General features: G+C 40.2%; 1 protein-coding gene across 1 annotated transcript in view; it reads right to left on the bottom strand.

The window, feature by feature from the left end:
• The window catches only part of BTBD9 (BTB domain containing 9), a 414,251-nt gene that overhangs the window by 95,876 nt on the left and 305,560 nt on the right, over nucleotides 1–12,815 (bottom strand). Inside the window, exon 8 of the mRNA XM_059400548.1 lies at nucleotides 5,403–5,592. Coding sequence (XP_059256531.1) covers nucleotides 5,403–5,592 — 190 coding nt within the window. The remainder of the gene's footprint in view (nucleotides 1–5,402; nucleotides 5,593–12,815) is intronic.

Genomic DNA, 12,815 nt, shown 5'->3' with positions numbered 1-12,815 from the left:
TTCAACTGAGGAACTCTGTTTTTGTGTCCATAACTCCTTAGTCCTCATAGCACCTGGAGAGACTGTGGGTTTATTTAATTTCATCTATGTGCGTGGTTTCATCTCCAGACAGCCTACTTACTTGCAATTAAGGTTTGTAGTTAAAGTAGTAGGGGAGTTTTACTTACAGTATTGTGCATATCAACTACAAAACAATCATTTTCAGGCTAATGTAAAAATTGTTAATTCAATTGACTATCCTATAATTAGCATTTTCGCAAAGTGCTGTCACTGATTAGCTGAAAAGGCCTGGGTGACAGGCCTGCGTAACACACAGCATATGTGATTCTCATAACAGTCTGAAAACACTGAAAAAGATACCATGATTAGCAAGTAGAAAGATAATAAGTCTTAAATTAAGGTGACAGAGGGACTATAAACTAAGACATTAGGTAGATTGGTTAGTTATTATGACTTTACCTTGGTCTTTTTATGTGGTCAGGCCTCTGAAGATTTCTTGTTATTTAAATCTTAATGTTTTAAAGTGGCACAAAGGGGCACCTGGGTGGCTCAGTGGGTTAAAGCCTCTGCCTTCAGCTCAGGTTATGATCCCAAGGCCTGGGATGGAGCCCCACATCGGGCTCCCTGCTCAGCGGGGAGCCTGCTCCCCCCCCCCCTCCACTCCGGCTCTTTGCCTGCCTCTCTGGCTGCTTGTGATCTCCGTCTGTCAAATAAATAAATATAATCTTTAAAGTGAGCTGAACCTTCCATTTAAAAAAAAAAAAGTGGCACAAAAATGATACAATTACAACTTAGTTACCCACTTGTTAAGTTATATTCCAGACTCTGTCTCTCTTTTTTTCCTCATATACAGTGAATAACTTTCGCTGTGCCTGTAAACCTAGCAACAACAAAACCACTCTTCTTTATTTCCCAGTCACACAGCCTGCTCTAGCTCTTGGGAGAGAGAAAGAAAAGAAAGAACTGGGGAGCAAGTTTCCTGTTAAGCTGCAAGGACTGGACGCCTCTGCAGTTTCTCTTCCAGGAGCTGGCGGGATGGATAAACGCAGGTCAGGAGCAAAGAAGGCGTTTCTGAAGGCGTGGCGGCCTCCCCTGCCCTTCCCCTCTTCTCCTTAGCCAAGAAAACTGTCCTCTCGTGGTGCTAATGAAACACCAGGATGGATGTGTGGTGGTGGGCGGGATGATTCTGGAAGTTGGTGACTGAATACAGAAACAGCAACAAATCTCAGGGCTGTCAACTCTCCAAGTCACCTCCCCCTCGCCTTGCTTCTTGCTCTCTGCCCCTCACCCAGCTCTAGCCATAGTGGCCTCTCACTGCTCCTGCCACCTGCCAGACATGCTCGCCCTTGAGGCCTCAGTACTCTGCCTCTGATGCTTATCCCCTAGGTCTCCAGATGGTTTGCTCTTTCCCTCCTTCAGGCTCTGCACAGGCCTTCCCTGACCACTGCCTCTAAAACTGCACTGTCTCTATGCCCTAGTCCCCCTCCTGGTTGGTACCACAGCCCTTTGAAGAATCTGACATGTTACAAACAGTGTTGTTTACTGTTTCTCTCCCCCTGATAAGAACATCAGCTCTGGGAGAGCAAATGTTTGCTTTATTCAGTGCTCTATCCCTAGTGCTTAGAACAGTGCCTCTCACAGTAGAAGCCTCAAGAAATGTTTACTAATTGAATGAAAACAATGAGGGGGGAGGAGGGATAGTCAGGGGTCATGTTTCAAGGTCAGCCCCTCCAGGACACCACAGGGGGACGGGTACTGGACACCCATGGCCTGTGGTTAGGCGCAAGCATTGTCTTTCAAGGAAGAAGTTTCTGCTTGCCTACCCGGCTACAGGTAAAGGCTCAGGAAAGGAAGAAATGATTTCTTTGAATGAAAACAGACGCACAAAAGATATCTTTACCCACAAAATAATTATAACCTCCCTTAAGAAATTAGACTGCTGTGATCAAGACAATTCCCGCCCGAGTCCTTTGCCTTCGTAGTCACCATCTACAAAAAAATCTGAATTTTTAAAGCCAGTGTACATGTGATTGGGCTTTCCCAGAGGAAGAGTTTCCAGGATTGCCAGATCTCCTGCTTCTTAGATGGGGAAAGTGTTAGTCATTCAGCTCTGTAGCATTCTCCCTCTGGGTGTCAATTTAAAATCATTGAGCTTTTTCAGATATAGTGACTAGGAAAGCAAGTCAGTCATCACAAGCAATAGAAGCTGAGGGTCAAATGTCACCAACTAATCATCCTGTCATTGGTCAATTACCCATCCCCATGAAGAGGTGCCACTGATCTAGTTTCCTATCAATAAATGTCTGTCTGGGCACATCAGCAGCTGCTAACCATGGCCTGCCAGGGTATCCAGCATCGTCCACAGGCACCGATGGTTAAGAAATCCCTCTCTCTTTCTTCTTAATAATGTCACAGAAGAGGCAAATGCAGATCCTGACAACATAATGTTAGTTTCACAGAGACGTGTCTCTTTCAGTGCTCAGCCAGTTACACAGGACTTCAATTGCATGGATTTTCTCACTGCAGAAACAATAGCTGGGCTTAAGGAAGTCTGGTGGCTGAGCTAGACAATTCTGCCTTTGCTGGTGCTCATGCTCATTACTGCCACTCCAAGTCCCGGAAAGAAAAAATAGTTTGGGGGAACCATTTTCATTCATAATTAAAGAAAGCCACATGGGCGCTGTTCTCTCTTGCTTTAAGCCTCAGTGACACCTGGAGTTAGATCGATCATCTCTGATTGTTTGGGTAGAACCAGAGGTCAAGGTGGCCTTGCCACACAAACAGCCTGTTTGTCCCACTTGGAGCTGTCACCCTGGCGGAGACCTCATGTGTTCCTGCTGAATCTAAAATTCTAGCTCTCCTACTGTACCTGCTATAATTTCCCCTCTATCCTTGACAGACTACCTCATCTACACATTTGATCTGTCAAGGGATGCTTATTCTGAGTTGCCACAGGCTTTATATGTCAGGGGGAGTGGGAAGAGACAGCATGTAAACGATTATAATATGACAAATGCTCCAGTAGAACGTACATACAGAATGTATGGGGATTGTTGAAGAGGGAGGTCTGAATCAGCCCAGGAAATGATGGGAGGTTAGGGAAGCATTCCTGGAGGAACGGAGTCTTGAAGGGGGAGAAAGAGCCGGTAAAAAAGAGGTGATGGGGAATTTGTGAGAGACACCAGCCATGAGAACAGTACGTTCCGAGAGTTGAAGGCACAGAGGTGAGAGAGGGATGGCATGTGCAAAACTGCGAGTAGCTGGACAGGATGAGACGGGCACATATGGGGGTGAAGCAGGAGACAAGGCTGTGTCGACAGAAGCACGTCAGATTGTTCTTAAATGCCTTCGTCTGAATTTTCTCCTGAAGGGGCATAACCACGTCAGATCTGGGGCGGGGAGATGGTTACAGGTGGGGAAGGAAGGGCCAGATGGAAATCTGGCAGACCAGGGGGAGAAGAAAAACCACAAAGGTACAACTGTGGTAACGGTACTGGAGATGGAAAGAGCGGAAGACTTTGTGAGATTTTCAGGAGCCAGTACTGACAACTGGCTGAGGAGGGGAGGTGAGAGAGAGGAGTAAATTCGGGAAGTCTGTCATGTTTTGGGCTCAGTCTACAGACACATGGGTGGTGCCACTGAATGAGACGGGGGAAATCTCAAGGTGACTTGAGCGGACGAAGGGGGGATAATGGGATTCCATGTCCAACATGTTGGTGTGAGATGCACATGTAACATTGCTGGGGGTAGGGCTGGAGTACCAGGTAAGCAGACAGAATACAGGCAACATTGGAAGAGAGTGGGAAGAGCTACTAAGTAGCATGCTGGTTCACTTCTGTCTTCATTGACGAGAAGACTGGTCTTCAAATTAGAAATGGCAGAACAAACATAATAAAGAGAGAACTGAAGCCCCAAATAGGTGAAGTGAAAGAAAGAGAGTATCTAGTCAATTTAAATGATTCCAGATCTCCTGGCTCTGGTGAGTTACACCCCATGCCGGCTGAAAGAAATTGCAGATGTAATCTCAGAGACACGACTGGTAATCTTAAAGAAACTGTGAAGACTGTAAGGAGTGCCAGTGACAGGAGAAGGACAATGGCTCCCCAGATTTCGACAGTGAAGAGGGATAGACTATAATGGGAAATATTAGGTAAGTTTCCTACCATCAATGCCAAAAATTCTTACTTAAATTACATTACTAAATAGATAGCCTACGACTGCCTTAGTTAACGCACGCAGCTGAGATAAAAGGAAGGATGGAGTCTTGTTTGCCATCTGATGGAGGTTTATTTGCGCTGGTAGCTTATCCAGACTGACTGTGGCTTCTCCTTCCCCTTTCTTAAGCACCAAGAGGGTTTGTCTGGTCCACAGCATGAGGCCAAGGCTTCTCTATGTGTGTGATAGGTTGCCTGCGTTACTCAACCTGTATGTGGCCCTTTATGAAAAGGAGTTGACAATTTAAATGAAGAAATCCACAGTCTGAATTCTCCCACAAATCCAATATCATTCATCAGGGTGGCCCCGGGGACCAGCAGGTTGCAAAAACCTCTGTGGTCATTAGCCTAAACATCAATACACATTTGCTGGTTAAAATCCTACTACCTTACTTTTTGTGCCTTTTCTCTCTTTATACACAAAGACTTGAACATAAGAACAGGAAATAACAGAGCAAATGTGGTAGAACATGATGGTGGGGGTAGGCAGTCACACCCCACTGAGATCTCCACCCCTGGCAGGCTCAGATATCATGTAAAACACCTTACCTACTGTTAAACATAAATGTATATACATTAGTCTTTCAGAGACCTCCTTGGAACGTTCAGAAAAAAAGCAAGCAAAGGGCAGCCTATTCAATACATTCCACATGGCTCTCTTGAACTAAAAGTATATCCTCTGAGGGGTGTCAACAGTATCACATTTTAAAATTATATAATCCTATAAATCAAGCAATGTTGGGTTAAAGTTCCTTTCTGAAAACAAAATAAAACAAAATGAAAACAACCATCCAAAACCGAGATTTTCATTAAGAAGATTTTTTTTTTTAAGTACCAGGCCTTATAGTCACATGTTTGGCTCAGATGTAAATTTATTGGTGTTGAAAATTAGTTTTGAATCTATACAACCTCTCCTGACATTATCCTCTAAATCCTTAGCCAACACAAACTGAGACTTAAGAAGGAGGTGGGCCGTACCCAGGAGAGGCCTCTAATCTACTCTCGCTGCAAGCCCAATCGGAGCTCCAAACAAGCCCCCTGTTTCTCCATGTTACCCCGCTTCAATATTTAGAGCAAACAACAGGAATGTATCTTCACTGAAGTTATTAGGATCATCATTGTTCCGAAAAAGAATCTGCACACGTGTCTTCGGTTTTAAAAGTAATAAACGAAAAGGACCCTTCTTACCGTATGGACCCGATCATGTATGGCTGTGCCAGCTGAACCACAATCGCACCACTTCCTAGCTGGTGACACGTATAGCCGGAATCCCAGTCGTAATTCTTGGTGTCGCCATTCAGCAAGGCATTTCGGCTCCGACTGACTCCTTCAATCACACTGGCGCAATCTGCAATTGTTGCAACGTTCTCCATGGGAACTGTGAGCCCAACACAAGATTCAACATCAGGATAAGAGATGCTAAACATATCCTGGTAGGCTGCTGTGAACAAAATGAATTACTATCTCACATCAATAATAATGGGGAAATTAGAACTCCTCAGTTATCGCAAGACATGAGCACATTTTCCATGCCAAATTGCCTCAAGAAAAAAAGTTGAATCCAAGATTGGAACAAAGCAAACCTCATGTAGTAATTAACCCTGAAGCATTTTACTATGAGGAACCATGATATCCCATAAAACACAGAATGGATAAATACATTTCAAAATAAGACTACAATGGGAAACTGCACATTAATTGATCTTAGTGAACTAGGGTTATGTACAAATAGATAAGTTGAAAACCATATGTTCTTTTCCTAAAAAAAAAAAAAAAAAAGAAAGAAAAAAAGAAAAAAAAAAAAAGCCTTGACTTCTAAAACACCAAAAACCAAAAGAACAAGAAAAACATAAAATGTTGAGTGAAAAAAGCAAGGCACAGAAAAACACAGATTATGAACGCATTTATACAAAGTTTTTAAAAAGACAAAACTAGAAACATACTTCATTTAGGGATACATACATAAATATAAAACTAAAAAGGAAATCTAGGGAATTATTATATTAAATTCTGGATAATGTGTCTGGGAAGAGGCGAATGAAATCTTGCAGGGACTCCCACCAATAGGTCCAAATATTAATTGATTTCATTTCCAAGATGAAATCTTAGGGGAGCTTCAGAAGTACTGGCTTTGTTCTGTTTCTAAGCGAGGTGGTGGGTATATAGACACTTGTTTTATTACTAGTCTCTAAACTGTATGTACTTGTTACGTTCAGTAAATACCAATTTGTTTAGAGAAATATGATATACACATAGATTCAGTGTTTTGGAATTCATAAAGCAGGAAGATGATCTAGGAAATGGTACCAATACCTTTTCAGAATACACTGTTGCCCTCAGCCATGACTTGTTTACCTTTTCTGTTTGTTTGTTTATTATTCTGGGCATTTCAACACATAATGTTCTTCTCTTTGTTCATGAACTGAGATATTCTGAAACACCAGCTCTGATTTGATTTTGAGTCTCTCTCTCTACTTCAAATCCGCGTCAACCTGTTCATTTATAAAAGCCAAGGGCTTCCACAAAATGATAGCTATCTAAAAATGATATAGAATCTCTAACCATGGAGAAGAGAGCAATAAAAGGTAAGGGCCTTTTAAGTCCCCAAGGACCTTTTCTGTGCATTTTCTAGTGTTGGGGTTTTAATTTAATTTATTATTCAACCCAAATCTACACTTAGGCCCAGCTACTTGCCTTCAAGATTTGCAACTTACTTTATATAATTTTAAAACAGGTTGAAAAAAAAAAAGACAATTTCTCATTAGATATATACTGTAGTTTTCAGGGTAATATTATATACTCTCTGAAGAGAGAAAGAGTGAGCAGTACTACCGTCATGCCAAAACATTTCCACCTTGATAATGACGTGGAGTACGTAATCTTACATGTATCTTCTATACCATGATGTATTTACTTTCCAAAGCTGGGCATGCCTGACTTGAGCCCTCATCTTCTATTGCTTCACTGCTTTGCTCTCTGCGGATGAGGAAGTCATCCATAGATTTAAAAAAGGGCGGGGGGGAGAAGAAGAAGGAGAAAGGAAGAGAGGATGGATTTCTGGTGATGAATCCCTTGACTGTCAAGCTTAACTCCAAACAACAAGCAAACACACTAGTGAAATAGCCTCAAAGGACAGTTTCCTGGCAGAGAAGGAAGGGGCTCAAAAAGAAGTTCCCCAGGACTTGGAAAGACAAGGAAGGACTATATTTGGAGGCCAAGTCATGATACCTCTATCTCATGGAAAAGGGAAAGTATTGGGTGATTTGGAAGGTGGAACTTAAGGAAGTGGCGCAAGGTGTATGGCAAATAGAACTGAGACATAAAATAATACTGTAGATGGAGCTTAGGCTGCAGGAACAGCCCCCATTCTCCCTTTCCACAGTGCACATTTACTTATGTATTTATATTTTGTGCACCCTATGTGTTCAGTGACGATTAGAAAAATGGTTTTACTCATTCTATCAGCCAAGGGCCCAAGTGACAGAGGCTTTGTAGCCATATGAATTTCCTCAGTTATAGCAGCAATGAGAAGAAAGAAAGCCAGGTCCTGATTCTTAAGACTCATCCCCCAAAGTAACACACATCACCTCTCTCACATTCCGGGGCTCGAGGCAAGTCCCAGAGCCTTGCCTAACTTCAAAAAGGGTTCAAGAGTGGGACCCTGCTGTGTGCCCAGAAGAAAGGGGAATGCTTGGCGAATAATATTAACATTTACCACAAACATTAAACCATGATGAAGGAACATTCAATAGAAAGATAAATCTAGTCCATTCATGTGAGGTCTATAAAATATTTCAATACATAAACATGTCAAAATTTATTTATCTAATCTCCTGCTAAGGGATGTTTTGATTGTTATCACTGTTTTCTTTGCGATTACAAACAAAAGAGTCTTGTGTACATGGTAAGGGTTTCTTAAAGGAATACATAAGATATTATACATGTATATATGCGTGAATTACACTCATGGCCATGAGTTACCTTCAATTTTCCTGGCTATTGCCAAATTATTCACCAAAGTGGTTGTAAAAATACATTCTCAACTCATTACTTCACATCCTTACCAACTCTTTGTAATGCCAGACAGATGAGTTTGTTATCTCAGTGTGGTTTCAGTTTTTCATTTTTCTGTTTGAAGACGTTGTAAAGCTCCCCCCCACCCAAGAATCATTCTCCATCTTTCTTCTGTAAACTACCTATCTTTATGTTTTGTCTATTTTTTTTTTACTGTCTTTCTAATTGATTTGTAGGATGCCAATCTTTTGTTGGTTAATGTTTTGAGGTAAAACATTCATCTTTTAAGATTGGTGCCTTTCCCTTTTCTTGTTTATAAATTCTCTCCTACCCTCAATCCATAAAGATATTGTCCTGTATTTTATTCTAAAAGTTCTTAAACTTTGCCTTTCACATGTGGTTCTTTAATCTATTTAGGATTTATTTTTGGTATACCGTGCATGACAGAGAAAATCTACTTTCATCTTTTATTCTTAAGATGAGCCAATTTTGCCACCACCATTTAATGAACTCTTGCCCTCATTAACTTATGTTATTTCAGCCACACACAGTTTTCATAGATATTCGTGTCTCTTTTTAAAAATTGTTATGTTTTATTGATGTGCCTAGCCTTGTGCCTTTACCGTGCTGCTTTACTATAATTTTATAGTAATCTTAAAATCTGATAAAGTGAACACCTTTTTTCCCTCGCCTTCCCCTTCTTCTTTTCCTTTTTTCTTCCAAATTGTTTCTGATGCTCTTGGCCCTTCCAGGAAAAATTTTCATTTTATCTATCCTTTTAAATATACTGGCATAAAAATTTTCATAGTATGTCCTCTTTTTCATCCCAAATATTTGTAATTGTAGTTTTTATTTTTTCATCAGTCCTACATAGCTTGTCTCATTTATTAGTGTTTTCAAAGGACTAACTTTTGGCTTTGTTGATTTCTTTTTTTCCTACTTCACTAAATTCTGCTCTTATTTTTAATTTTTTTTAAAAGATTTTATTTATTTATTTGACAGAGAGAGATCACAAGTAGGCAGAGAGGCAGGCAGAGAGAGAGAGGAGGAAGCAGGCTCCCTGCTGAGCAGACAGCCCGATGATGGATGATGATGATGATGATGATGATGATGATGATGCGGGGCTGGGTCCCAGGACTCTGTGATAATGACCTGAGCCGAAGGTAGCGGCTTAACCCACTGAGCCACCCAGGCGCCCCTTATTTTTATTTTTTAATTAATAATTTTTTGGGCGGGGAGGGGAGAGAGCATGTACATGTATGAGTGGAGGGGAGGGGCACAGGGAGAAGGAGAATAAACTTTGAAGCAGGTTTTACTGCCCAGCACGGAGCCAAACATTCGGCTGGATCCCAAGACCCTGGGATCAAGACCTGAGCCGAAATCAAGAGTCTGCCATTTAACCATTTAACTGACTGAGCCACCCAGGCATCCCTCCTCTTCTTTTTATTATTTCTTCCTTTAATTCCTTTTAAATTACTCTGTTTTGTTTTCTATTTTTTTTAATTAAAGATTTTATTTATTTATTTGACAGACAGAGATCACAAGCAGGCAGAGAGGCAGGCAAAGAGAGGGGGAAGCAGGCTCCCCGTTGAGCAGAGAGCCTAATGCGGGACTCGATCCCAGGACCCTGAGATCATGACCTGAGCCAAAGGCAGAGGCTTAACCCACTGAGCCACCCAGGTGCTCCTGTTTTCTAACTATTTAAAGTGAAACTCATTAACTCATTAATATTTCTTCTTTTTATATGTCAAAACTTCTTTATTCACACTTAACCAATTTATTTTGGTTATAAAAAATATATTTGGTTATATAAAAACCACTTCTGTTTTTTATATCCTCCTTTCTTCTTGGTTCAACTTCCTTCTTTCTAAGATACATCCATCAGTATTCAGCAAAGTCTCTGTTTGAAAGTGCATTTTGCCACCACTCTTGAAAAATAGGTTAACTGATATGGAACTCCTGGTTAAAAGCTGTTTTTCTTCAGCACTTTGATGATATTATTCCATAGTCTCCTGGTTCTACTGTTAAGTCTGCTAAAGTCTCCTATCCCTCTAACTTGTAATTGTTTTTTGCCTACAGTTAATTTTAAGGGTTTTTTTTCTTTGTTTTTCGTGGGTTTTGATGTTGTTGTTGTTTTGGTTTTGGTGTTTCTCAATTTTACTCAGTTGTACCTAGAACCAGACTGAATTTATCCTTCTCAGGACCGAATATGAGCATCTGTGACTCTTATCAAGTCTGGAAAATTCTGGTCATTATTTCTCTGAATACTGATTCTCCTTCCTTTTCTTTCCTTTTTTTTTTTTTTTTTCCTTCTAGAATTCCTACCGGACCTCTGTGGAACTTTTCATTCTGTCTTCCACATTTCTTAACCTTCTTTTTATTTTTCTCTCTGTACCTCTTTTTGAAGTATTCTAGTCAATTTCTTTTTTTTTTAGATCATTTATTTACAAACAGAGATAGAAAACATATTTATATTAAGTGAATACAAATATGATTTACTTGAGGTTCACATTTAATAGCCAAAAGTCTAAAACTATAAACCTTGTCTTACATGGTCAAACCAGTACCTGGCTCTAATAACACTTTGATTTGTATCATTATCTTCCATGATTTCATTTTCCACATTATGGTATGTTTGTTAGATGTGACTTTGAGTAGACTTTCCCTCAGACTCTATATTTTACTTTACTTTTTCAATGATAATTAAATTTACCTGGGCAATTTCTTAATTCAAATTATTATTTATGTTCAGTCCTCTTTAAGCGTGTCTAATCTGTTCATACTGTCCACTGAGTCACTGAAATTTTACTATTAAACAAAAACTACACAGTATTGAAAGACAAATGAACTAGAGCTATGTGTGTCAACCAAGGTCGGTCCCACAAAGAAAACTGGTTAAGAAGAGAGGAAGTGAGGAGAAAACACAGAGTATGATTCCACTTCTGTCATTTAGTGATACATGCTTGTGTGGTGAGATCAGAAAGGAAACCTGGGGAATGGTGAACACTGAAAATCGGGGGGGAGGGGTGTCACTGTGGGAGGGGCGCACACAGATGTAGGTTTGGTAGTATTTTCTTCAGCAAAGCGGTCAGCATACCAGTGCTCTTACTCCCCAAATTTCACATATATGTCCTTTATGTTCTTTTGCACGTATGGAATTTTGTGGGTTTTTTTTTCAAGTTTCACACATTTTAACACTGTTTTTATGAAAATATAGAATGACAGAAAGCCTCCAAAAGGGTAAAACCTTTTATGATTATTTTGAACACTGATATCTTCTGTAGCATCTGCTAGGTTTTTATCAGTTGTCTTTGAGGAGTTTTCCTGATTTTGTCAATCTCCACCTATGCAACCTTACTGCCTCACAGTTTTATCCTAGATATCTGATTTTTGACTAGTGGTTGATTAGTGTAGCAGCATTGGAGATGATCACAAAATCATTACTAGTATGGTTTCAAGTTCTCTGGAAAACAAGGCTGGGATAAGTGCTAAGAATTCCTTTTCTAGAGACACATTTATAAATGGGTTTATTCAAGAAGATTCAGTCTCTAAAATTTTCTCTAAGTAAAACTATCCTAGAAATATTACCCTCTGATTCTCTGGAAACTGAGGTGGTCTAACACATATGCTACATTAAAGAATTGTGCCTTGTTAACAAAGAATCCTGTATCTGTGGGCTGGAGGATAAAATATCACTTTGATTTTGACATAATTATTCATTAGTGTTTATTAATCGAAGTCTGGATATACAAAGTGTGCCCAGCACAGACACACACATCTTAACCTACACAGAGGGATGATTGTATCAGTAAAATCGACCCCAAGTCCCAAATTTCCTTTTGAGAAATAGTTTTGCTAGAACTCTACTGGCAACTTGATAAGCAACTGTATCTACCTAATAAGGTACAAAATCAGAAGATTATCACTTTCTTTAGTTCTCATTCCAATTTTCTGATAATGAGTCAAATTAATAGTATAATGACCAAGTCATACCAACTATTGCAAAAAAGAATGGGGACCTAGGCACAAACCCACTGGATAATGACCTCTTATAAACAACCAGGATGACCCCAACATTCCAGCACTGTGCCAATTCTTAATACCCAGACCAGTATGTCCATCTGACCTAACATGATCACTGGAGATTTAGAATGTGAGTTTCGTTAGGGCAGGAGTGTTCCTTTTTTTCACTGCTCTAGTCCCAACTGCCAAGAGACAGTGCTTAACATATAGTAGGTGTTAGCTAAATATCTGCTGAATGAATGATTCAGAGTGAGAAAAAAGGATGCTTATGTAGGCTGTGGCACTTTCGCCTTAACACAGTTCCTTCCCAGAAGCTAGAAAACCTAAAAATTACTGAATAAGGCAGGAAAAAGAAAATGCTTTCTCAGTGAAAGTTTTCTTAGAAAAGTAAAGTATGATCAATGTCTGGGTCTTGACCTAAACCTTAAAAAGGAAACAAATATGCCCAGTGCAGAAGAGCGGCTGTGTGAGCATCACATGTACCCTGGGCCCTCTCAGCTTCTCCTTCCCTAAAAGTGTATCACAAAGCTTGGTCACTCATGGTAGACAAAACATTTTCTGATG

The sequence above is a fragment of the Mustela nigripes genome, chromosome 5 (assembly GCF_022355385.1).
Source record: "Mustela nigripes isolate SB6536 chromosome 5, MUSNIG.SB6536, whole genome shotgun sequence".
In the NCBI taxonomy this organism is placed as follows: domain Eukaryota; kingdom Metazoa; phylum Chordata; class Mammalia; order Carnivora; family Mustelidae; genus Mustela; species Mustela nigripes.
The sequence above is the reverse complement of the archived record's forward strand: the minus strand, read 5'-3'. Positions and strand labels throughout refer to the sequence as shown.